Source organism: Aristolochia californica, unplaced genomic scaffold (assembly GCF_029961685.1).
Source record: "Aristolochia californica isolate CCGP_79_NKW_82.1479 unplaced genomic scaffold, dmAriCali1.0.hap1 SCAF_5, whole genome shotgun sequence".
NCBI classification, from domain to species: domain Eukaryota; kingdom Viridiplantae; phylum Streptophyta; class Magnoliopsida; order Piperales; family Aristolochiaceae; genus Aristolochia; species Aristolochia californica.
Genome location: NW_027182214.1, coordinates 40,557,123 through 40,583,819, shown reverse-complemented (window position 1 = coordinate 40,583,819; position 26,697 = coordinate 40,557,123). Strand labels below are relative to the sequence as shown.

The following is a 26,697-nucleotide window of genomic DNA, read 5'->3' as shown; positions in this document are numbered from 1 at the left end:
TATCTTTCATGTATATCTATTTTAAAAATATTATTTTATTTTCTTACTTTGAATTATGATATAAAAATTATAAGAAAAAATTATAAAACAATTTAGGAAGGTCAATATTTGATCACTGAGGTAGGGGATTGATTAATTTTCCTTAAACTTTACTCTTTCCCAACTCCTGCACATTGCACGGGTCCTATAATCATAGAACATATAATTTTTATTATATAATTATTTAACTTAAACGAATATAGAGTTAATAAATTATTTTAATTATTTCCCTAATACATTATAATTTTTTCCCCGTTCATTGTTTGCACCACCCGCTAGTAACTTTGTGGCTGTTTTAAAATGAAATTAAAATGAGAAGAAGAAAAAATTAGTTAAACTTTATTTTAAAGATTACGCTTGAATTAAACTAATTTAGGAGACTGATTATATTTTTATTTTAATATTTGATGGTGACGACAAAGACGAGTCAGTCACGACTCTTGGTGGAGATAATCATCTCGGCTACATCAGAATTACGTGTATCACTTCAAATCAAGCCATTCTTATATCTTTGTTCCACGACCGAGTTCTCCGAGAAGAGTGTCATTTGCGCTCTGCACATTGTCACTGTTTATTTTCAATATATGAATCGCAGGCTCTCAGATTCTTCATTTCTGGAATCGAATTTGTAGCGGGAAACAAAAGGAGAGGATGCAGAGGTTTTCTGCCGCGAGGTCTCTCTCTGCGCACCTCTTCCGGAAACAGAGGTTACGCGTAGCTCATTTTTCGACCTCTCTACTCTTTGATGACACGCAGAAACAAGTAAATGAGTTTCTCTTGTTGTGTGTTTGTTGATTCTATATTAATGTTTATTGATCGATTGCGGTTTGCTTTCTGGTCGTAAATGAGTTTTTTTTTTTTTTTGGAGTTGCTCGATTAGCAGCACGTGAGAAATTTCCGGAAATACTGATTTTTCAGCTTATGCCTGTCTGCATTTCTCTCTGTGTTTTGTGAGATTCAGCATTTAAGTTGAGCTCTTTATGCTGTACGATCGCTCTGTTTCGAATTTGACGCTGATTAATGGTTATTTTTAGATTAGACTCGAGTAGTTGGACTCATTCTTATACCGAACAACGGTTGGATTGTATAGGTACAATCCTATCATTGTTGAGTAAATATTTACGCTATTTAATTGCAGACACTTACTATATTCAATCACAACGCAAGCTGAAGATAACAAAAATATTTTTGTTCAATAGAAGGTTACATATTAATAATACAACTATAACTAGCTCTTTGTGCAAGTTCTGACTGGGCCTTCTTTTTTAACAGTTTTTACTCATTACTCTCTAACCTTATAATCACGTTATGCAGCTCACAGATTACTTTATTATTTACAATCCAAATAATTTAATGCAATTTGGTGTGTTTCAAGACTGAAATGCTATGAAGCAATGAACCACCAATGTTAGATGAAAGTAATGCCAGAAACCTCCTTGCTGTGCTTTGGTAGGGCGTGCTGTTTCCTTTGTAGATGGAATTGTTCTTTGTTGAATGTTTTGGCTAATGGACTAAACCGTAGCATAGAATGTGAGATAATAACTTCTTGAAAATTTTACCTTTCTTGTATGAATTCTGCTTTAGTGTTAGCCCTTTTCTTCATTTCATAAAAACTGTTTAGTGGTTATTTATTCAATTGAAGCATCTTTCTTGTGCTTCTCTTGATTAAGGTTTGTTTATAGACCTTTGGTTTTACATCATTTGGGAAATGAATCCTAATTTGTCTTATGATCTTCACAGTTTAAAGAAAGTGTCTCTCAATTTGCTCAAGAAAATATTGCTCCACATGCAGCGAAGATTGATGCAACAAACTATTTTCCTCAGGTTGTAAAACAGAACAAGTCATCAGCCTTTACTTTCCATAAACAAATATTTGTTCTTTAATATCATTACAAAATTGTCCAGGATGTCAACTTATGGAAGCTCATGGGCAATTTCAATCTCCATGGAATTACTGCACCAGGTATGCAGTACATATATTGGCTTTGTCTCTTTTGTCTTATGCTTCTTCAAATCAGTTGTGCTGCTGTTGAAGTCCTTATCTTCTAGGATACAAAAAATAATTTTTCTGTTTACTTTGCATTTGTCAATAAGACAGTATTAGGTGGGAAACTTTTCTTTTTCTTTCTCCTCAGATTTTCAAGTGCTTCTAATGTGGAAGAAAAACTTTTATCCTCTCTTTCTCTCTCTCTCTCTGTATCTATCTATCTATCTATGTATCTCCCTTTCTCTCTGTGTGTGTGTTTAACACGGTAGATGTGTAAAATTTGAGCGCAATGTACATATTTCACTTTTAAAAATTTCAATTTTTTTTTCTGGTTTTAATGCCATTATGATTTTCTGACCCGGTAATCTTCTCTGAGATTTTATCTACATTGAATTAATAATTCCCGGTTGCTTCAGTCTAACTGGTGGTTGTCTTTAGAGGAGTATGGTGGACTTGGTCTTGGTTACTTATACCACTGTATTGCAATGGAAGAAATTAGTCGTGCTTCAGGGGCTGTGGGTCTGTCTTATGCTGCGCATTCAAATCTCTGCATTAATCAACTGGTACTTCAACAGGCCTAATTTCAAAACATAAAATTTTCAGAGTTCTTTGTTTTTACCTGACATCATGAGTTTCTTTTCTGTTTTGCAGGTTCGGCATGGAAGCCTTGCTCAGAAGCAGAAATACTTACCCAAGGTTTTATATTTCTATTTTCTATTTTTTTAATAATTTCCTTTGATTTTCTTCCCTTGTTTCTTGGTGTTGGATTTTCATGTGCTTGAATTACCCTTTATGCTATTAGTTGCATACCCTAACTCCATTGATATACTTCTTTCAAAATTTATTCATGTCTTTCATCTCTGATTTGTCTTATAAGCCTTTGCAATTTTCAAATTTATTTATTGATTAGGATTGACTAACTACGGGAACAAACTCTGTTAAATAAATGGTTCCAAACCGTTTTCACATTTAGTTGAGAGGCAAACATTCATAAGTATTGTTTACATGAACATTATCATGACTACAGTCAGCTTGTGGATAATGGTCTGGACACATGATATGTGTACTTTGCTATAGTATACATTTGGTTTCAGTAATGTAAAGGAGAATGTGATCTTCGCTAATTGAAGATCTCACGATGGATTGTTGAAAGCAAAAGACCTGGACTGGACATAAGTAGTACAAGAATTGTAATCACATTTGACAACCCTTGCAATAAAAACATTTTATGTTATTAAACTGCAGAAGGTTGGACTCTTTGAAGTGTGTCTGTGCACGTGTAATCTTTATTTATTTTATTGAAGTAATATTGTTAAGTTACCACCTTTCCCTGCATAACTGCATCTCTAATGAAGTGGCATTCAACCTCTATATATTTCATTCTCTAATGGAATACAGGGTTGTTGACAATAAAAATGGCTGCCTGGTTATCACAATTCATAACCATAGGGTCAGGTAACATAAAACCAAACTCAAGAAGCACAAACTTAATCCACATAAGCTCACTAACTGTATGAGCCATTGCTTGATACTCGGCCTCTGCACTGGACCTAGCCACAACTGTTTGTTTCTTACTTTTCCAACTTATCAAGTTGCCTCCAACAAAACAACAGTAGCCTGATGTAGAACGTCTATCCATCTTACACTTAGCATAATCAGCATCAGAATACCCAAGTACATCAATTTTCCCTTTATGAGTATACAGAAGACCTTTTCCAGGTGCACCCTTCAAGTACTTCAAAATCCTCTGAGCAACTTCTAAATGGACTTTTTGAGGATTTTCCATGAACTGGTTCACAACTCCCACAACAAATGAAATATCCGGCTTGGTAACTGTAGCATAGATCAGTTTACCTGCTAATCGTCGGTATTGAGTTTTATCCTTGAGTGTAGGACCTTGGGTGTCATGTAGATTATGATTAACTTCCATGGGGGTGTCTATAGGTTTAACATCTAATAAACCATACTCCTGTAACATATCCAATATATATTTTCTCTGAGAAAGAACAATACCTCGCTTGCTACAAGCGACTTCAATGCCAAGGAAGTACTTGAGAGAGCCCAAATCCTTTGTCTGAAAATGTGTGGCCAGATATTGTTTAACTTCTGTAATACCATCAAGATCATCACCAGATAACACAATGTCATCCACATAGCCAACTAAAATCACCACATCAGTCTTCCTTTTAAGTAGGAACATAAAATGATCACCATGACTCCTATAGAACCCAAATTGTAGTACCACATCACTAAACTTTTCAAACTAGGCCTGTGGACTTTGTTTAAGTCCATAAATAGCCTTCTGTAGCTCACACACTTTTTCTGTCTCCCCCTGAGCAACATACCCAAGAGGTTGCTTGATATACACTTCCTCATGTAGATCACCATATAAAAAGGCATTCTTCACATCGAGTTGAAAGAGAGGCCAACCCTTATTAACAGCCACAGATATTAAGATACGTACTGAAGTAAGTCGGGCCACAGGAGAGAATGTCTCAAAGACATCAACTCCAAAAGTCTGCGTATACCCTTTCGCTACCAGCCGAGCTTTGTACCGTTCAATAGAGCCATCAACGTTATATTTGATAGTATAAACCCAACAACACCCCACAATAGCTGCTCCTGCAGGTGGATCACATAGATTCCATGTTCCCCGAGACACCAAAGCACTCATCTCATCATTCATAGCTTGTTTCCATTCTGGAGAGCACAAGGCTTCCTGCACTGAACGAGGCATATGAGAAGTAGACAATGACATAACAAAGGACTTGAAGGATGGGGACAAAAAATCAAGTGACACATATTTAGATATAGGATGAGAAGTACAAGACCGTTTACCTTTTCGTAGACTAATAGGCAGGTCCAAATCAGAGATAACAAGATCTGCAGGCAATGAGGAAGTTGGTGGATCATGAAAAGAGAGCTCTGTAGAGGTATCTGTTGGAGGCACTGCAGGAGTACGAGAGCAACGACTGTAAACACGAAGAGGCAAAGAAGAACTCGATGACGCTGGTACATCCAAAACTACAATAGGAACAGGACAGTCTGAAGGAGATTCAAGTGATATAGAAAGCTCAGTAGATGATGAAAAATATGGAGTATGTTCAAAAAAGGTCACATAGGCTGACACATATGTTTTCCGTCGAATAGGATCATAACATTTGTACCATTTTTGTTGACGAGAATATCCCAAAAAAACACATTTGACAGACCGAGGTGACAACTTATCGACCAAAGTTCCAAGCATATGAACAAAACAGGTATATCCAAAAATACGAGGAACCATACCAAATAATTTACAATTGGGTTTTAAAACCTGAAATGGAACTTGACCACTCAAAACAATTGAGGGCATAGGATTAACCAAGTAGCACGAAGTTAAAGCTGCATCTCCCAAAAAAAATTTAGGAACATTTATATGCAATAATAGTGTCCTTGTAACCTCAAGGAGATGTCTATTTTTACGTCCAGCCACCCCATTTTGTTGTGGTGTATAAGGGCAAGATGTTTGATGGGTAATACCATGAGAATCACAAAATACTTAAAATTTATGGTTAAGATATTCCAAACCATTGTCAGTACGAAGTACATGAACACATGCACCAAATTGATTTTTTATTTCATTGAAAAATTTGAGGAATACATCAAATACTTCGGACTTCTCCCGTAGGAGATACACCCAAGTGACTTTACTGAAATCATCAATGAACGACACAAAATATTTAAAACCAAATGGGCTAGGAACCCGATATGGACCTCATACATCAGAGTGGACTAATTCAAACAACTTGGTACTTTGACTAGAACTAACTGGGAAACTGGAGCGACGATGCTTTCCCAGCTAACAGGATTCACAATCAAATGAAATATCGGCTGGCAGAGAAGGAAAAGACTGACGCAACTTAGCTGGTGAGGGATGTCCCAAGCGTAGATGCCACAAGTAAGAAAAATCTGTAGTAGTGAGAGCTACAGCTCGAGAAACGGATATATCATCCAACATGTAGAGCCTTCCCTTCTCATGTCTTGAACCAATCGTCCTCTTCATCTGCAAGTCCTGGAAAACACAAGAAGTAGGATAAAAGGTTACTGAACAGTTTAAGGATTTAGTTATATGACTCACAAACAAGAGATTAACTGGAAACTTTGGTACAAATAAAACAGAATCTAAGGATATGTGTGGAGTAGTGCGAACTATACCCTCCCCCTGAATGGGAGAAGTGGATCCATCAGCTAAAGTAACTAGACGATATGAATGAGATGGACTAATAGACTGAAATAGAGAGGGCATACCTGACATGTGTGTAGAGGCTCCTGAATCAATGATCCAAGAGGGGGAATGAGACACATTTAGTGCATTCATACTTGTACTAATCATTGTGGCACTCGCTGAAGAAGTAGGAGGAATCTCAGTAGTCTGAGAAGCAGTAGATGAAGTAGTCAGTTCACCCAGGCGCTGTAATAACTGCTGAATTTCCTCATACGATCTAGTGTGTGAGGAGGCGTCCTTATCTGTGACTATAGAATTGGCCCAGGTAGGTTTACCAAATTTGTCCCAGGATTTCTTAGAAATATGATTAGTCCTACCACAATAAACACATTTTCGATCCCCCCGATCATTTCGGCCACGACCACGGGTTGTGTAAGAGTGACCTCTACCTCTATTATTACCACCATGAAATTGACCGTCGGGCTTACCAGTAGAAGATTGAAGGTTAAGAGCAGCTGCTTCTGAGAGGGCTCCACCTGACTCATTCTTATTTACAACTGCACCTTCAGCTCGAACAACTCTGTTAAAAGCTTGCTCAAGAGTGGTCACATCCTCATTAACCAACAATTGGGCTCTAATAGCATCATACTCATGCCCCAAACCATAAAAAAACCGGGCCACTTGAATTTGATTTTCTTTCTTACGGATGTCTTCAACATTCGTAGTAAAAGGATAGAATGTACTAATCTCCTATAGTACTCCCCTCATCTCAGTGAAATAATCTGTCACTGATCTACCTCCATGCTTCATATTAAAGAACTTCACATATAACTCATAGATCCTTGATAAATTACTTTCTTGATACAAAATGGAAGCCAATGTAGTCCACATTGCCTTAGCAGTATTGCAACTCAAAATCTGATCACTAAATCTGGATTCCATACTATTGACCAACCAGGTTATTACTAAATTATCTTCTGCCACCCAATCTTCAGTAACAGTTACCGGGGGATCATCATTTATATATTTTACCATTCTTCTGGCCCTCAAATACATCAAAGTTGATCTAGACCAGTTTACATAATTCGATCCATTCAACCAGATCGTAGTTATCTGAATAGACTGAGAGAATTTCACATTTGAGCTCTCAATAGCCCTTTGGACAGCAACCCGTGTGCTGGAATCTGCCATTAAATATCACCAAACACCACAATTTAGTACACTGGAGCATCAATTAACCAAAGGGAAGCACTTTCCCCAAATTTTAATATTTGCGTATTCAAGTGGACCCCACACCGAATTCAATTAGGGCAATGCAGCACCCAATTCATGCAATTTAGAACCAATAGTAGTCAATTCCAGCAATTGAGACCATAAATCAATGAAAGAATGACCTAATTGCAAGAAATCAAGATGGCGTAGGCTAAATGGATGATGCTGCAAGCATTAGGTTGACAACGCAGGCAGATTTGAGAAATTTCCTCAAGTTGGGATCATTAAACACTTCTAAATCCCAACATTCAGTCAAATAGAAGCAGTAATCATTAGCCAATAGGCTAAGATAGGCAGGAAAAGGGAAAAAATGAAAATTTTACCCTACCAGTCCAGAAATGTGGGGAAACCCTTCAAGGAGATTGCCAAAAATAGAGAGAAGATCCACAAAATCCAAAGAAACTTGCCCAAGACTTGCGTTATTGCTCTAATACCATGAAAAATAGGTGATTTGGGGAGAAAATAGAAGAGAAAATGTGTTAAGTTGAGTCCAAGGCTCATCCCAAAATAACTAGCCAACTTAGGAAACCTCTTTACCAACTAATAAACTCAAGCTCACTCATCTATGTGGGATTATTCCTTAAAAAATATGTTAATGTTTTCATTCTCTTATATTTCTCTGAATCTTGTTTAGTATCTTCCAAGCATCAACTACGAGCTGGTTGACTGATGTTGAGATCCTTTGGATGTGTGTGATGTTTTGAGAAACTGGCATGTATTTACTAGCGTAGTTACTAAAGACTAATCTTTGTTAATTTGTAATTTATATAATAATTCTTCATTCACTAACTTCAATTAAAGGAAGTGAGTATGGTCTACAGAATTCTAGTACTACTTATAGAACTGTTTTAGTAACGAATGTTTTCTCAGATTTCCATTATGAGATACGTGTTGAAGTAAACCAGTAATGAAATCAATTCATGATTTAGGCCAACAGACTGCTGCCTATTGTCTCTCTCTTTTGTATATTTCTTTGCTGGCTTACTGTTGAAAGGGTCAGAAACGTGTAAATTAAATTGCAGAAATTTAAATTTTCTGTTGTCTACCATCTACCGATCCTTTCTTCTTATGCTAATCTGTCTGGAGATCTATTCCTTTACTACTTTGCAGTCCGTACTTGTATTCCTTATAACATTGTTCATATATAATCTGTCTTTTGATGTTTTACTTGAATATGAAGCTAATCAGTGGGGAGCATGTGGGGGCACTGGCAATGAGCGAGCCTAATGGTAAGTGAAATTCACTTTTTTTCTCATTATCATATATACCTTTTTATTTTATTTTTATGTTGTCAACTTAAAAGTCGTCATTTCTCAGCTGGATCTGATGTTGTCAGCATGAAATGCAAAGCTGAACGCGTTGATGGTGGATATATCCTTAATGGCAATAAGATGTGGTGCACCAATGGTCCCACTGCTCAAACATTGGTACATTGCTAGTCTATCTTCTGTGTTTTTCAAATAAGAGTAGATATTGTAAACTATTTCCTTTGTATTTTTTAGAAAGGAAAAACTTGCATCTTGTCAAAATTATTTGTCTTTTTGATGTATTGGCTTTTATTGTTAATTTAAGAAATTATATGTTTAATGAAAATAATAGGAGTTGAGGATATACTATTTTTCACATGTAAACTAGAGGATGCCCATTTTATTCTCCACGATGTCAATGTCTATTTCATTTGTATGATCTTTTTTAATTGGGGATGCTGTTGCTAATTCAGTTATTCTAATTTGTGCACCAGATGTGAAATGCATAACTTTATAAAAGGTCAACCAATCATGTTACTGTTTTTTACTTGGATTTGTGTGCTTAAGTAATTGCACTTGGACGATATTTTTTTTATTTTCACTTGATTTGGCTAGTTGGATTCAGGTTGTGTACGCAAAAACTGATGTTTCGGCTGGATCAAAAGGAATAACTGCTTTTATTATTGAGAAAGGAATGAAAGGGTATGCATTGTACTACAAATCTTGTCTTTCAAATGCAAATCCATTTTATGAAAGTGTTTCTCTGGTTCCTGCTTACTCTTTTTTCAAATTCTATGATTTTTACTTTCATTTCTATTCATTTTTCAATTGAAAAAATACTATATTTGAGGAAAGATCAAATAGGTAAAAAGAGACTAAATGATGCTTTCCTGTTGTCCCTTTTTTGCGGACAATGTCAATTGTTATTATTATTACTATTATTATTGTTGTTATGATTGATAAAAACCAAGCAATTAGAGAAATTTGGAGTTAGAAGAGGAGAACAAGTAAAGGGGGAAGAAAATTGAGAAAAGCAGCAGTGGGAGGCTGTGTGATTAGTCTAAAAAATCGAGACTAATCCTCTTTATAGCCTCTTTAAGTAAAAACATGATGAAAGGACTAAAATGCCTCTCAAGTACAACCCTCCATATCTTTCTCTATACAACTTAGGCATAGGCCTGAAACATAGGCATATTACATAAAAGACTATTTATCTGATACATTATGTAACTTTTTAGATATATGGAAATGACCAAAATACCTCTACCTATGTGATTTAACACTCCCCCTCAAGTTGGAGAGTAGATATCAAAATGTCCCAGCTTGTCACAAAATCCCAAATATTCTTTCCTTCCAAAAGGTTTCGTAAACACATCTTTCAAGCTACTTTAAAGACTTCATATACAGAGTACCACTTTCCCTTGCAAAACAACATCTCTAATAAAATGACAGTCAAACTCTGTGTTTCGTTTTTCATGAAACACAAGATTGCTTGCTATTTTTTTTTTAAATAATGCTGATTTTTATTAAGGCAAAAGCTCAAGAGAGCATATTACAAGGGAGGGAAGCTTTCCCAAACAATGAGAGATTGCTGGGAAATTCCGAATTTTTGCCAATTTAGCAGCCAAATTTGCTATGAAAATTGTTGTTTGATTATAACACTTTATAATCATAGGTTTTGGAACAGACATACCAAACTCAATCAAAACTGACTTGACCCACATGATCTCACGACTATGTAAGTCATTGCTCGATATTCAGCTTCTGCACTAGATCTGGCTACCATAGTTTGTTTCTTGCTCTTCTAGCTCACTAGGTTACCTCCAACAAAACAACAGTAACCAGTTGTTGACCTTCTATCCATTTTGCACCCAGCATAATTTGCATCTAACCCATTATATTATCATATCACTCCGAGCATATAGAAAGCCTTTTTAGGAGCTCTTGTCAAATATTTCAAGATTATGGATCAACCTCAGATTTTCCATAAACTAGCTCACTACACTCAGTGCAAACGATATATCAGATCTAGTTGTGATCACATAGATCAACTTCTCAACTAACTATCTAGACTAGGTCTTATTCTTAACAAAGGGACTACCTGAATCATGGAGACTAGAATTCACCTCCATAGAGATTTCCACAGGTTTAGCACCTTTCATACCATATTCACACAACATGTCCACAAGATATTTTTTGTTGGGAAAGAGTGATAAAGTTGAGAAGAGAGAAGGTTGAAGACAGAGAATGAGAGGGAGAGAAAGTGGAGAAGAGAAAACTGAGAAAGTGCGTATGGGGACCTGCACATCCCTCAACCTCTATTTATAATGAGGGTTGAGTACAATTTACAAGAACGACCTTACTTGAAGTGAAAATCCTAATTCTCTATATCTCCTATTCTAAGCGTCCCTTTTACATGTAATTTGGTCCATAGACATAGTTTGACGTGTAGAGCAAGATTACATCAAGAAATATAAATAACGACAACTTAAATTTACCAAAATGCCCATGTTCTTGTTTTTCAACAAAGAGCAACACCTTTTTTACTCCGAGCTACTTTTATGCCAAAGAAATACTTAAATGGTCCCAAATCTTTGGTTAGAAAGTGTGTGGCCAGATACTTTTTAGCTTCTGCAATTTCATCTAAGTCAGTGCTAGACAAGATAATATCATCAACATACACAATTAAAATCACAATACCTTGTGCCATTTTGAGTACAAAAAATCGAGTGGTCACAATGACTTCTTTAAAACCCAAAATTTTCACACCAAGCTCTTGGACTTTGTTTAAGCCCATAGATAACTTTCTTCAACCTGCACATTTTAGCATCCCCCCCTTGAGCAATATATCCTAGAGGTTGCTCCATATAGACTTCTTCATTCAAATCCCCATATAAAAATGCATTTTTTACATCCAACTGAAACAATGGCCACCTTGATTTACTGCCACTAAAACCATTTATACGGACAAAAGTAAGTCGAGCAACCAGTGAGAACGTCTCAAAAACATCCACACCAAATGTCTATGTATATCCCTTGGCTTTATACCACTCAAACTTCCCATTGGCCTTATACTTGATAGTAAGACCCAATGGTATCCAACAACAGCCACTCCAAAAGGAGGATCACATTGGCTTCAAGTACTTCTAGATACCAATGCGTCCATTTCCATACCCATGGCATATTTCCACTCAGGCGATGTCATAGCATCATATACTGAATGAGGAACTGAAGAAGAAGACAACGAAATAGTAAAGGATTTGTAGGAGCGAGAAAAGAAATCAAAACAGACAGTGAGAAATTGGATGATAAGCACACGATTGTTTACCTTTATAGAGACAAATAGAAAGATCTAAGTCAGAAATAGTAGGACCTATAGGCAAAGAGGAAGATGGGTGGCCATGAGAAGGCAGTTCACGAGCTGGATAGTCTGTTGATGTTGGAGGAGGTAATATATGGCGTGAGCACCTGCTATACACCTAAAGTGGTGGAGTTGACCTGTAGGAGGAGCATCCATAACAACAATTGATACTGAGTTATCCATACAAGGCATTGAAAGAAACTTAATGGCAGAAGCAAAATAGGGAGTGTACTCAAAAAATGTGACATTGGAAGAGATATATGTTTTCCTGTTAAGTGGATCATAGCACTTGTATCCCTTCTGATTAGGGGAATAACCTAGGGAGACACACTTTATAGCACCAGGAGATAATTTATCCATAGATGAACTGAAAGAATGGACAAAATAGGTAGACCCAAATATACCAAGAATAACATCAAACAGCTTACATCCTGGTTTTAAAATCTGAATCAGAATTCTTCAATGTAATACAGATGACGACATCCGATTAATCTATAAACAATTTGTCAACATTGCATCTCCCCAATATGATTTAGGAATGTTCATATGAAATAATAAAGTACAGGATACTTCAAGAAGATATCGATTTTTACGCACGACAAATCCCATTTTGTTGGGGAAATAAACACGTAAGTCTTGTGAATAATTCCATTCGAGGCACAAAGATGTAAATGTTGATTAAGGTACTCGAGCCCATTATCAATACGAAACACACTAATACTTGCATCAAATTGGTTTTTTATTTCATTATAAAACTTCACGAATACATTAAAGACATCAGATTTTTCTCTTAAAAGATGCAACCAAGTCACCTAGTTGAAGTCATCAATAAAAGACACAAAATACTTAAAACCTCTTTGGACTTGACATGGGCCCCATATATCATAATGAATTAATTCAAAAAACGAGAACTACTACTAGAGCTAACTGAGAAACTAGATCTATGATGTTTTCCCAATTGACATGACTCACACTCAAAGGAAACATTAGTAGATATAGATGGAAAGGACTAATGGAATTTTCCTGGGTGACGAATGCCCCAACCTCATATGCCATAAGAATGGTGAATCTTTTGCAAACAATGCCACTTATGTCTGAGTAGAAACACCATCCAGCACATCAAGCCCATTCTTCTCATGTCCGAAACCAATCATCTTCTTCATCTTCAAGTCTTAAAACACACATGAAGTAGGAGAAAAGGTTACAAAACAATTCAAGGACTTAGTAATATGACTAACAAAAAGCAAATTAACTGGAAAATTAGGAATAAACAAAACAGAGTCTAAAGACATTTTTGGAGTAGGAAGAACAATACACTCCCCTGAATTGGGGAAGTAGAACCATCAGCCATAACCACATGATGATAAGACTTGGAGGAACTAATTAATTAGAACAAAGATTTCATACCTGGCATGTGGGTAAACACTCCAGAACCAATGATCCAAGAGGGAGAATGTGACACATTTAGTGCAGTCGTACCTGTGCTTGGGATTGTGGCACTTACTGCAGTGGAGTTGGTCATAGTGGTAGTAGTGGCTAGAGTAGAAGTAGTAGTCAATTGAGCCAACCATTCAATCAACTGTTGTTTGTCGTCTAAAGTCTAGAGTTGGAAGATGTATTTGGGCTTGTCATAATGGAGTTCGTTCAAGCTGGCTTATTAAACTTCTCCCAATATTTCTCAAAAAAGTAGTTTATCTCCCACAATGAATGCATGTCCTGTCACCTCTATCATTTTGACCATGACCATGACCACGAGTAGAGGAATCTCTCCCTCCCCCTCTATTACTGTTTGCACGACCTCTATCCTCACCCTTACTATAAGAAGTATGTACAACTTTATTATATGCCTGTTCAAGGGTAGTGGTATCATCATTAGCTAGTAGTTGTGCCTTTATGGAATCATATTTTGATTCCAAACCATCAAGAAACTGAGCAACCTGTATTTGATTCCCCCTCTTTCAAATGTCTTCAACATTCGTTGTAAATGGATGAAATATACCGATCTCTTGTAGTAAACCTCTCATTTTAGTTGTTAAGGTATAGTCCCACATGGATTAGTGAGTACAAAAATCTTGAGTTTATAAACTGTGAAAGAGGTTTCCTAAGTTGGCTAGTCATTTTGGGATGGGCCTTGGACCCAATTTCACATGGTATCAAAGCGGGTACTCATATGTGGGCCTACACCTAAATTTTCCACTTGTAGAGCCACAAAAGAGGGTCTACATCTAAATTATCCACTTGTAGAGCCACAAAAATAGGGCCTACACATAAATTATCCACTTGAAGAGCCACAAAAAGAAGGCCTATACCTAAAATTATCCACTTGTAGAGCCACAAAAGAGGGCCTTCACGTGAGGGAGAGTGTTAAGGAATAGTCCCACATGGATTAGTGAGTACAAAGATCTTGAGTTTATTAGCTGGGAAAGAGGTTTCCTAAGTTGGTTAGTCATTTTGGGGTGGGCCTTGGACCCAACTTCACATTAGTAAAGTAGTCAGTTATTGTACAATCACCTTCTTCATGTTGAAATATTGGACATACAGCTCATATATACGAAAAAGGTTGCTCTCTTGTGACAAGAAGATGTCATATCCCACATTGCTTTGGCTGTCCCACTGGTCATAATTTGGTTACTAAACCTGGTATCCATGTTGTTGACTAACCAAGTCATGACCTAGTTGTCCTCGGCTTCCCTATCTTTATTAATGGGTGTAGGAGGATCATCTCTTATATATTTTTAGCCTTCTTTTTGGCCTTCAGATACATTAATATAGACCTAAACCAATTCACCTAATTGGACCCATTCAATTTAACCGATGTTTAATCTAAATAGACCTAGAATCCTTACCTTAGAAACCTCTCAATGTCTAAATGCAACAACTTGAGTGCTTGATTCTACTTTTGGAGTCTTAAATTTACCCCTACAAGTGTGGTAAACTAATCAAACGAAGTACCAAAGTCAATTGAAGCTCACTTCAAATTTTCCAAAATTAGGCCACATGGACCCGACAATCCAATTAAAGCACATCCTTCTCAAATTTTGCACAACTATTCAATTAAACCAAATAATACTCTCAACATAGCATAAAATAACTTTTGGCATGATGATGTCAGCAAGAGAAGGATGACGCAGGTAAGGTGTCACAGGCCCGTATTAGGCTAAAAAACTTCTTCTAGAGAAAATTGAGCATTATAACTGCTCAAATAGCAGCAGTAGCCATCAACCAAAGGAGGTTATGGCAGTAGAAAAAAGAAAAAATGATTTTGTTGTACCAAAGAGGAGATCTGCCTTTGGGATTGAGAGATCTGAGAGAGAGAGAGAGAGAGAGAATCTGTTGTAAAAACTCCCAAGAACCGATGCTACTGCTCTGATACCATGATAAAAATAAAGCTATTAGAGAAATTTGGAGTTAGAAGAGGAGAAAAAGTAAAGAGGGAAGAGAATTGAGACAAGCAGCAATGGGAGGCTGCGCGATTAGTCTCAGAAATTGAGACTAATCCTCTTTAAGTGAAAACATGATGAAAGGATGCCCCTCAAGTACAATCCTCTATATCTTTCTCTATACAACTTAGATTTTCAAACAAATTGAAATATAGGCAGACATGAAAGACTACCTATCTGATACATATGAAACTTATCAGATATATGGAAATGATCAAAATACCCTGCCTATGTAATTTAACAATTAATTTATTATTGTTGTTGTTGCTGTTGTTGTTGTTTTTGTTATTATTAAAATTATCATTACAGTTACTATATTTTTGTTTAAGTTAAAAAATTCATTAAGAGTAAAGGCAAAAGAATAAAAGTTTACTAGCTAAGGGGAATCAACAACAAGTTGCAGACTGATACCCTCTTTAGCTAATGTTTAAGGCTTTTGGCAAACCTGCAAACAGGCTTCCAGGAGACATCAAGATAATGAAAACACAGCCGGTAACTGGGATCCAATCACCTTCAATAACAATCTGCAAGCCATGAAAACACTACCTTCCCAGTTTTAGCCTACAAGGAGAGATCTGAGCTCAGCTTCATTAGAATCCATTATACCAAGAGGACCAGAATAGGAACTATATTAACGAGGATTGTGGAATATAAAATGTCCCGAGAGCCTTATAGAGCATGAAAATCATTCACTACAAATAGCAGAAGTAAATAAAAAGATAAATACACATGTAAGCACTATAGGTATGAAAAATCAATCACTATACATAGCCCAATTAAATAAAGCATTATAGAGCATGAAAAATCAATCACTATATGTAAGTACTACCTTGAAAAGGAAAAGAATCTCCTGTTAGAATACCATTACAAGGATGTTTTGATCATTTCACAACCACATGTTAGTCTCATCAGATTACTGCATAATAGGCTACTTGTCAGAACCTTAATAGTTCAAGTTTCATCTAATTCTGGTATTACTATGTGAGATATAAGAGTTTCTGTAAGTAGGGGCAATTTTGTCCAACTATGTAAAATTAACTCAAGTGAGAGGTTAAGTGGGCTCAATTTTTTGAGCCCTGAACTCAACACTGCATACTGCTGCTTCTCTTCTCTCTCTCCCTCTCTTTTTTTCTGTGTTCCCCCTTTGTTCTTCTTAAATCCTCTCAAGTTTGTTATTTTTTCATGGTATCAAAGTAGTAGAAGACAATCATGGGCAATTTTTTCTATAGATCTTGGTTCCATTCCCATGCTTGTCTACCTATTGCGGGTTCATCAACCAATTTCTGGACTAGTAGGCAAAGGTCAGATTTTTTCTTCTTTTCTTTCTGTCGTAACCATTGGGTTGACAGCTTCTACTGCTAATTGAGCAGTAATCATGATTTACTGCCCTTTAAGGGTAATTAAAGCCCTAGCTTCACTCCTATCTGCGCAACCCCTCTTCTGCCTGTGTCATCATGTATGGTGTTGTCTGAATTGACTTTCTACAAGATTAATCATTGAATTGAAGGTTGTGTCCCATTGTTCATTGAATTGTGACTTCAGTGTGGTGATTTTTCCCTAATCCTGAATTATGGGTCCCACTGACTTTAGCAGGGTGAAGTTGTATGTGGTAATTGATTCTTGGATTGAATTGTAGTCTATTTGAAAGACTAAATAACAGAATCCTGCAAACATGTTGCTGTCCTTGATACCTTTTGAGACTTCAGACAGTAAGCACTCTCAGTTTATCCAGGTTACTTTAATTAAGTTGAATGGATCCACTTATGTGAATTGGTCAAGGTCTGTCCTAATGTTTTTACAGGCCAAAAGCATGGCTAAATATATCAGAGGTAATCCTTCTACTCTTATAATTGAAGATTGGGAGGTTGAAGACAATCAAGTTATGACTTAGTTGTTGAACAACATGGAGTCATGTTTTAGCGACCAGATTTTGAATTGTGGGACAGCCAAGGAAATGTGGACTACATTGGCCTCTATTTATCTCAGGAAAGCAATTTGTCTCGTGTTTATGAGTTATATGTTAGATATTTTAACATGCAAAGGGGTGACAGATCAGTCACTGATTACTTTACAAAGATGAAGGGTGTTCTACAAGAACTCAGCACTTATCATCGTTTCACTGTAAATGCAGATGATATTTGGAAAGAGAAAAATCATATTTAGGTTGCCAAGTTGTTAGATGGGCTGGGATCTGAATATGATGTTATTAGGGCACGATTGTTGGTTAATGATAATGTGATTACACTAGAGTAAACTTTTAACAGAGTTCTTCGAGTAGAAGGTTGATAGGTAAACCTGAGAAGGATACCAAACTTTCTGATGCAATCGCACTCAACCTCTACTCTTCCTTCAGTAAGCTAAAGCTAGAAGCCATGGGAGCAGTAGTAGAAGCCGAGGTAGAAATTCCTCTACTCGAGGCCATAGTCGAGGTGCTAGAGGGGATCAAAAATGTAGACTTTGTGGTCGCACAAATCACCTCTCTGATAAGTGCTGGGAGAAATTTGGCAAGCCACCATGGACAAACTCCACTATGAGAGGTAGAGACACCACATACTTAGGTCCTTAAGAGAAGATTCAGTAGTTACTACAGAGACTTGGTTAATTGACCACCACAACTACCACTCCTACCAGTGAGTTTGATCCCTCTTCCTCAACAAGTGCCACAATAGCAAGCATTGGCAATGCCAGCACTGAATGTATCCCATTATCCTTCATGGATCATCAACTTGGAGCCTCTCCCACCATTTTAGGTATGGCTTCCTTGTTTCAATCTATTCATCTTTCTTAGTCTTATCATTATGTTACTTAAGCTGATGGGTCTACATCCTCTGTTCAAGGGGAGGGTACGATACACACCACCCCTCGAATGGCATTGAGTTTTGTTCTCTTTATTCCAAATTTTCTTATTAATTTCTTATATGTAAGTCACTTAACTAAATCTTTAAATTGTTCTGTAGTTTTTTCTCCTACTTCTTGTGTCTTCCAAGACTCACAAACGAAGAAGACAATTGGTTCCGGACATGAGAACTGAGGGCTTTATTTTGATGGATGACGTATCTATACCGAAAGTTGCGACACTTACAACTAAAGATTCTTCATACTTATGGTACCTGTGTTTGGAGTATCCATCACAGCCTAAGCTTCATCAGTCATTTCCATCTCTACTAGCTGATAATTCCTTTGATTGTGAGTCTTGTCAATTGAAGAACTATCGTCAAACTATCTTCCCCATTAGTTCTAGTCATAGTTCTTGCATATTTGAACTGATACATTCCAATGTATGGGTCCATGTCGAGTCCTCAGTCCATTTGGTTTTAAGTATGTTGTTTCACTTATAGATGATTCTAGTAGCATCACTTGGGTGTATCTCCTGCCAAAGAAGTCCAAAGTATATGATGTATTTTTTTATTTTTTCTATGAAATAAAGAATCAATTTAGTACTTGTGTTCATATTCTCCCCACTAATATTGGATTAGAGTTTCTCAATCACAAGTTTACCTCATTCTATGCTCAATATGTTATTATTCACCAGACTTCCTGATAAATTGTCTCCTCGATTTTTTAAATGTATTTTTCTGCGATGCTCCGTCATAAAGAAGGATATAATTGTTACGATCCGGTTCAACGAAAAATGTGTCTATTGATGTTACATTTTTTGAGAATACACATTATTTTGCCCTTTCTGTTGAGTCTTAGTCATTTGTCCTTCTATGGATAGTCTTGTACTTGTAACAGTTATGGATGCACCAATTGTAGGTTCTTCTCCACCTCTTCAGGTGTACATTGGCAATTTATTCGCCTATTACTAGCATCTATGCCTCCAGACATTCTAGCTCATGAGCCTTCTTCGCAGGACCAACCCTTTTCCTCCTTGCTTGCAAGTCCCGTTCCTTCTCATTTGGATTTTCCCATTAGGATTCGGAAAGGTAAAAAATTTTGTACTTCCCATACCATCTCACAATATGTATCTCTTACTTTTTTGTCTCCATCCTATAGATCTTTTGTTATATCTTTGTCTATGTCCACTATTCCTCATTCAATGTAAGATGTTATCACTTCACCTAAGTGGCAACGAGCTATGTATGAAGAGATGAGTGCCTTACTGTCTAGGGGGGATGTGGAGTCTCTATGATCCACCTTCAGGAGTAGCTGTTGTGGGGTGTCGTTGGGTATAATCCATTAAATATAAAGTTGATGGAACTATTGATCAGTACAAGGCCAAATTAGTTGCCAAGGGATATACACGGACCTTTGGTGTTGATGTATTTGAAACATTTTCTCCTGTTGCTAGACCCACAATGGTTCGTATTTTGATTATTATGGCAGTGAACAAAGGATGGGCACTTTTTCAACTAGACGTGAAAAATGTCTTCTTATATGGTGAGTTAAAAAGGAGGTGTTTATGGAGCAACCTCCTTAGTATGTTGTGGAGGGGGAGATAGGAAAAATGTGCCAATTAAAGAATGCAATCAATGGACTTAGATAAAGTCCCAGAGCATAGTTTAAAAATTCTAGTTGTGTGGTGGTGTAGTTTGGATTTTATAGAAGTCATTATGATCATTTTATGTTTTTGCTCAAAAGGAAGACTAGTGTGGTTGTTTTGGTAAGTCAAAATAATTTCTGCCACACACTTTTAAACAAAGGATTTTGGACAATTAAAGTATTTCCTTGGTATTGAAGTGGCTCATAGTAAGCAAAGTGTTGCTCTTTCTCATTCAAAGTATGTGCTAGATAAATTGTAAGAGTATAGTCTCTTGGGTGCAAGACCAGTGGATACCCCCTTGGAAATCAGTGGTAGCCTTCATGATTCTCAGAGTCCTATACTAAAGGACAAGACACTGTATAGATGTTTGGTGGGTAAATTGATTTATGCTACATTTACTAGGTCCATATGCCATTTGCAGTGGGAATTATGAGTTAATTCATGGAAAACCCACGAAAAATACATTTGGGAGCCACTCAGAGGATTTTAAAGTATTTGAAAGGTGACCTTGGGAAAGGTCTATTGTATATTCAGAATGATAAAATTGATATATTGGGATATTTTTCTCCTCTCTTTACAAAGAGAGATATCAGTAGTCGATGTTTTTGAGGAGGGTGGTTCAAGCCTACACCCCTGAGGGGTCTTTCTAATTTTGAGGCATTGGAGGCAAGTCGGTTGATGGAATCTCTGCAATCCTTTAGCCTAAGATCTTCATCATCGGATATGCTCATTTGGTGGCCTGACAAAAGCGGTATCTTCTTTGTGACCTCCGCTTACGGATACATCAATGGCTGCCATTTAACTCAAAGGGAGCATGAGATATATTTTGCATGGTGCCTTTGTGCCCTACCAAAGGTAAAATTCTTCTTGTGGAGCGCTTGCCAAAGTAAGATCCTCACGGTAGATGTGCTTCGACGAAAAGGCCACCCTTCTATCGATCCCCTTTGTCCTTTTTGCAATACAGAAGATGAAACCACCAGCCATATCCTGTTCCAATGTTCTTTCTCGTGGATAGTGTGGACTTCCATCCTTTGTAAGGTAGGGCTGTAATTCTGCATGTCGACGGATCTTATCACCTTGAACAAATTGCTCGCTGGTATTCCCCTTCTAGGGTTGGGAAAGTTGATGCTCTCTGCCTGTACTCTTGAATGAACGCAACCGCATGCATTTTGATGTTAAATGTGAATCCGTGGTGAGAATTGTGGATCGTGTGTCAGGCCAAATCTCCGCTTGGCTTCTTACTAAGAAGGCATTCTCCTCCTTTGTGGGTTCATCTATATGAGATAATTGAAGTAGCTTGGCAAATGCGAATTGGCGCCAAGGCCCCGGTCATGCAGGCATGGACCCCTCCGGAGCCTGGTTTCCTCAAGTTGAATTTTGATGGTTCTTCTCTTAGTAATCCCGGGATTGTTGGCTTTGGGGGAGTTATCTCGGATTCCTCCGCTAATCATTGTTTCTCATATGCTGTCCCGCTAGGTATTTTTGACTCAACGTCGCTTAAGCTTCATGGCCTTTTCAATGGGCTTCGTATTTTTAGAGACAACTGTAGAGGCCCTCTTCACATTAAAGGAGACTCGAAGGTGGTTATTGGATGGAGCGATTGTGCATCCCTCCCCCTCCCCCCTGCGCATCCCTCCCCCTCCCCCCTGTGCATCCCTCCCCCTCCCCCCTGCGCATCCCTCCCCCTCCCCCCCTGGGAGATTCTAGATATTGCCTCTCAATTTTCTTGTATTTGGTCTCATATTCCGAGATCCGCTAATTTAGCAACTGATGTGCTTGCCAAATAGGGAGCATCCCTCCAATCTCTTGTTGTTAGGGTTTTGCTCCATTGACAATCTCTTGTTGTTATTGTTCTCTCTCTGTTAATATATACATCATTTTCAAAAAAAAGAAAGATATCTTGAGATATTCTGATGCAAACTATACCGATGCAAGATAGTTGTCGTAGCTAGATCAAGTGTCGAGACCGGATATAGGGCAATGGTTTACACAGTTAGTGAGGTTATGTGGGTGAAGTTGGTTCTCGTTGAGTTTGAATTTCATATTCCAAAGTCTATGGTTATAACTGTGACAATCAGGCTACTATTTTCATAGCAAGTAATTCAGTTTTCCACAATAGAACTAAACACATAGAAGTCGATTGTCATTTCATTAGAGATGCAGTTGTGCAGGAGAAAATGGTTACCTCATAAGTGAAATCATCAAACCAACTTGGAGATGTGTTTACAAAACCTCTTGGAAGGTGTGAACATTTTTGTGTTTTGTGATAAGCTCGGATTGTTTGACATTTACTCTCTAACTTGAGGGAGAGTATTAAAATACCGGTACTAGGGTATTTTGGTCATTTAACAACCACATATTGGTGTCATCAGATTACAGCATGATAGGCTACTTGTCAGAGCCTTATGTTAAAGTTTCATCTAATTCTGTTGTGTATTCTGTGAATTTTAACTTATAAGTGTTTTTTAAGTAGGGGCAATTTTGTCGAACTATGTAAAATTAACTCAAGTGAAAGGATAAGAGGAGGGCATGAATTTTTTTAGCCCGCCCTGAACTCAAACACAGCATACTGCTGCTTCTCTTCTCTCTCTTCTTCTCAAATTTTCCCTCTTTCTTCGTCTTAAATCCTCTCAAGTTTGTAATTTTTCATCCCCCACAACAGGATTTCTTTTGGGAAGCTATCACTCTAGCCAAGGCGCTAAGTGATTTGCACTAGGTTAATACCTTCAACCTCGCCAATGTATTTCAAAAATCATCATTGGAGAGGATTTTATATTAACATCTAACTAATAACCACTCTAGACTTACCCTCAACATGCAAAAAAGTGGCTCTAATGCAGCACTTATGTTAAAACCTTCAAGGAGAGCCTGGAGTTTGGTTTCCTCAGTGTCACAGTGCTCAAAATGAGATTCAAGCATTTATAATTTGTTTTCTATTTTTTTTCTACTTTGACGTGTGTAATGATTTGACCAACAAACGTGATTTTTTTTCTGCAGCTTCAGCACTGCCCAGAAACTGGACAAACTTGGCATGAGAGGAAGTGACACGTATGTGGCGCGTGGTTATCATTTTTTTAAGTTGGATATGATCTAGAAAATTTTACTTACTCCGAGCCAACCTTACTACAGGTGTGAACTTGTTTTTGAAAATTGCTTTGTTTCTGAAGAGAATGTTATTGGAAAGGAAGGAAAAGGTAAACAAGACTTCTAAGATATGGTTCATTATGTTATTCCAAGATCTTGAAGGTTTAATCTGTCCAAAGTATGCACGGTTAGTTTGTACTGGTCATATTTTCTGTCATTGTTACAAAGAGATTGTTTCATTTTTGCCATTCAAAAAAGAAATGCTGATTTTCTATTTTTTTTTTTTCTTTTTCAACTAGGAGTTTATGTCTTGATGTCGGGTCTAGATTTGGAGAGACTTGTTCTTGCAGGAGGTCCACTTGGTATCATGCAGGCATGTCTTGATGCAGTTATTCCTTACGTTCGTCAAAGGGAACAATTTGGCCAACCCATTGGCGAATTTCAGTTAATACAGGTGCAAATACCTTGCACTTAGACAAGCGTCCTTGATTATCTTTCACCGGATTCTTGAATTGTAAGTGTGGTTAAACTTCCCACACCTTTGTTACTGAAAGCATTTTGCTATATCGTGGCAATCAGGCGAAGCTGGCTGATATGTATACTTCTCTGCAATCATCAAGGTAATATTTGTTTAATTTGTTTCTGACTTTTGCACATTGTCCAACACATAATATCTCTGCCATGCTTGCAGGTCTTTTACATATTCTGTTGCAAGGGATTGTGATAGTGGAATCATTGACCGTAAGGTGCTGTTAAATAGTGCTCCTAAGTACTAATCTTTTCAATATTAAAAGCTAATTACGGAGGTGATAACGCCAAGAATATAGCTGGTATTGAGACTAAAAAGAAAGAAAAAAGATAGAATACAAACTTAAACTAAAAGTTATTTCATGTTAGAGAGCAAAATTCTAGGGCCCTATGGATTAATCAATGGTGAGAATGTGAAAAGTAATGCTACTAGCGTCTAGTTCATATGTGAATGCTGTGCATAGGTCTAGGACAAGAATTGAACAGTAATCAAAATTTTTACGTGTTTACTAAGCTACTTGATGGCCTGTGATTAATATAGACTATACAATCTTCAGGATTGCGCTGGTGTTATCCTCTTTGCAGCTGAAAAAGCTACCCAAGTTGCTCTACAGGTCAAAACTGCGAAACATTTTGAAATTCTGTTCATCTGTGTACGATTTTTGTGTTCATACCGTTAAATTTATATGTACGATTTTGGCAGGCAATACAATGTCTAGGAGGGAATGGGTATGTGAACGAGTACCCTACTGGTCGCCTTCTTCGAGACGCAAAACTATACGAGATTGGCGCCGGAACTAGTGAGGTCCGACGAATCATCATCGGACGAGAGCTTTTCAAGGAATGAAGAAGAAAATCATCTTTTTTAAAGAATCTCTGGTCGGGGCACAACCGTAGTCCGTCTACGTCGTTTTTCAATGTCAATAATAACATTTCCTTCTTATTGAAATTCAAGAATTTTAGAAGTCGAATCATCAATAACAATTAACCGAAACTGATAAAATTATGATTATAGACATGGAGGGTAGAAATATTCGTAGAAACAAAGAGACATTTCTGATAAAAAAAAAGATTTTTATCTAACTATGGTTGGCCAACTCCCATTTCCCGTCAACCACCTCCACCCGGTGCCTAGACAGTCTCGCGCTGCTCCCTTCTTCCCCTTCATTTTGCCTTCCTGCACAGTACCCAGAGAGAGTCTGGCGGGAAGACGACCCAGCATGACTCGAATGTGAGTCACACAACCCTTGTTCTTTATTCTGTTTATATTATTTACTACTATTGTTTATTCTGATTATATTATTTATTTTTATATTATGTTTATATTATTTATTTTTGTTACATTTTATTAATGTTTACATTTTACTAATTATATTAATGTTGATATTCTCTTTAATAATTTTGATATATTCTCTTCATTGATGTTATTTACTGAGAATATAAGAATAATATAATATTATCGATCTAACTATTAAATTATGATAAATTAATATTTTATTTTATTATTTTATTAAAATAAAATATTTATTTTCTTAATAAACCATTCATTTAAGTATTAAATTTATAGTTTGCATTTTTATATTATTAGTTTATGGTTTTATTATTACATTAGAATATATTAATAAATAGTAATTATTCACTTATTCTCAATGAAATTATTTTTGCCAATAATAAGTAGGAAAAAAAACACAGGTAACTATCCACTCATTGTCATCAAAATTCAAAAATCTCGAGAAATATGCACTATTTTTTATGAAATTAAGTTTACCTTAGATTAAAAAAAGAAAAATACTAATACATAATTAGTTATTTTCAAAAAACAAAATCATTGAGAAATATGTAATATTCTCAAAAAAATTAATTTTGCCAAGTAAGAAAAAAATAAACTGATTAATACTCACTTATTCACAACAAAATTCAAAAGTTATTGAGAAATATAAACCAAAAAAAGTAGGAATAGCTAACAAATCATTGCTAATTATTCACTTATTTTTTATAGGATTAAAACAAAAACATGTTCTATGCTTTGTGAAATTAATTTTGTTGAGAAAGAGTAGGAAAAAACAATAAATATACATCAATAATTATTCATTAATTAAGGCTCACCAAAATTCTAAAATGGCCAAGAAATATAAACTATTCTTGTTGAAATTAGTTTTTTGAGAATAAATAGGAAAATAAAAAACTTTTCAAGGATTATTACAAACTATCTTAAGAAAATTTAATAATAATTAATTTTTATAATTAGTTTTAATATAGAAGAAATTTTATTAAATTACATTAAATATTAACATAGTTAAATTAAATTATTTATTAGGAAATATTAAATTAATTCATTTATACTTATATAATAATAAGTCTATAAAATATTTATTCTATTTACTTGGAATCATTTCACTTGTATTTATATTAAATTTAATTACTATAGATAACTAAATATTTAAACATTTAAAAAATCATAAGTTAAATGAAATACTTAAAATTTTGTCAAAATTAAACTCTTAAAATAATTAATTAATTACAAATGAATACAAATTAATATTAGATTGAAAATAATCTAATTATCATTATTTTATTGTTTATTTTTAATTATTTTTGTTAATTTCTAATGTGAATGAAAAATATATCTACCTACCTATCTATCTATCTATTAATGATTGAAAATCAAAGGAGCTGAGTTCAAATCAGAAAGAATGAGAGCATTTGGTATAACACTTGGGTCACATTTTTACTTCGTTTTTTTTTAAGTATCATGCTTAATATAAACCTCCAATTCTTAAGACATATAAATAAATTTTAATATAAACATAAAAAAAATTCACTTTTGATGATTAAAATAATTTAATAAATTATCTTTTTGCAAGCTTTAGATTATTAAGATTGTGCATTGCTTTTTTTAAAAAAATATTTGCCAATTATTTTCTTAATAAATATTTACTTTATATTATTTTCACTGATTTCAATTAATCATAGAATAGTTTCTCATATGCAAGTTACTTATTGCCTTTTGTCTTATGTACAGTTTAATATTTTTAATTTTGATAGAATA

General features: G+C 36.0%; 1 protein-coding gene across 2 annotated transcripts; it reads left to right on the top strand.

Moving 5' to 3' along the window:
• The first annotated feature begins 512 nt into the window (after positions 1-512).
• On the top strand, positions 513-24,718 carry LOC137965806 (isovaleryl-CoA dehydrogenase, mitochondrial). 2 transcript variants are annotated; one of them, XM_068812157.1, is made up of 15 exons: positions 513-801; positions 1,780-1,863; positions 1,945-2,002; positions 2,465-2,589; positions 2,678-2,722; positions 8,686-8,734; positions 8,823-8,932; positions 9,378-9,454; positions 23,034-23,084; positions 23,166-23,230; positions 23,420-23,574; positions 23,700-23,740; positions 23,812-23,866; positions 24,206-24,262; positions 24,352-24,718. In XM_068812157.1, exons 1-15 carry the CDS (start codon positions 691-693, stop codon positions 24,493-24,495), a joined length of 1,227 nt encoding a protein of 408 aa, XP_068668258.1. In that variant the 5' UTR covers positions 513-690; the 3' UTR covers positions 24,496-24,718. The 2 variants fall into 2 exon arrangements, with proteins under 2 accessions (XP_068668258.1, XP_068668259.1); XM_068812158.1 differs by lacking the exon at positions 23,812-23,866 and having other exon boundaries at positions 24,352-24,456.
• Positions 24,719-26,697: the final 1,979 nt, after the last annotated feature.

Coding starts and splice junctions, on each gene's coding strand:
- LOC137965806 (XM_068812157.1), top strand. CDS start 691: ATGCAGAGGTTTTCTGCCGCGAGGTCTCTCTCTGCGCACCTCTTCCGG. Junction 23,231..23,419: donor TATTGGAAAGGAAGGAAAAG/GTAAACAAGACT, acceptor TTTTTCAACTAG/GAGTTTATGTCTTGATGTCG. Junction 23,741..23,811: donor ACTTCTCTGCAATCATCAAG/GTAATATTTGTT, acceptor CCATGCTTGCAG/GTCTTTTACATATTCTGTTG.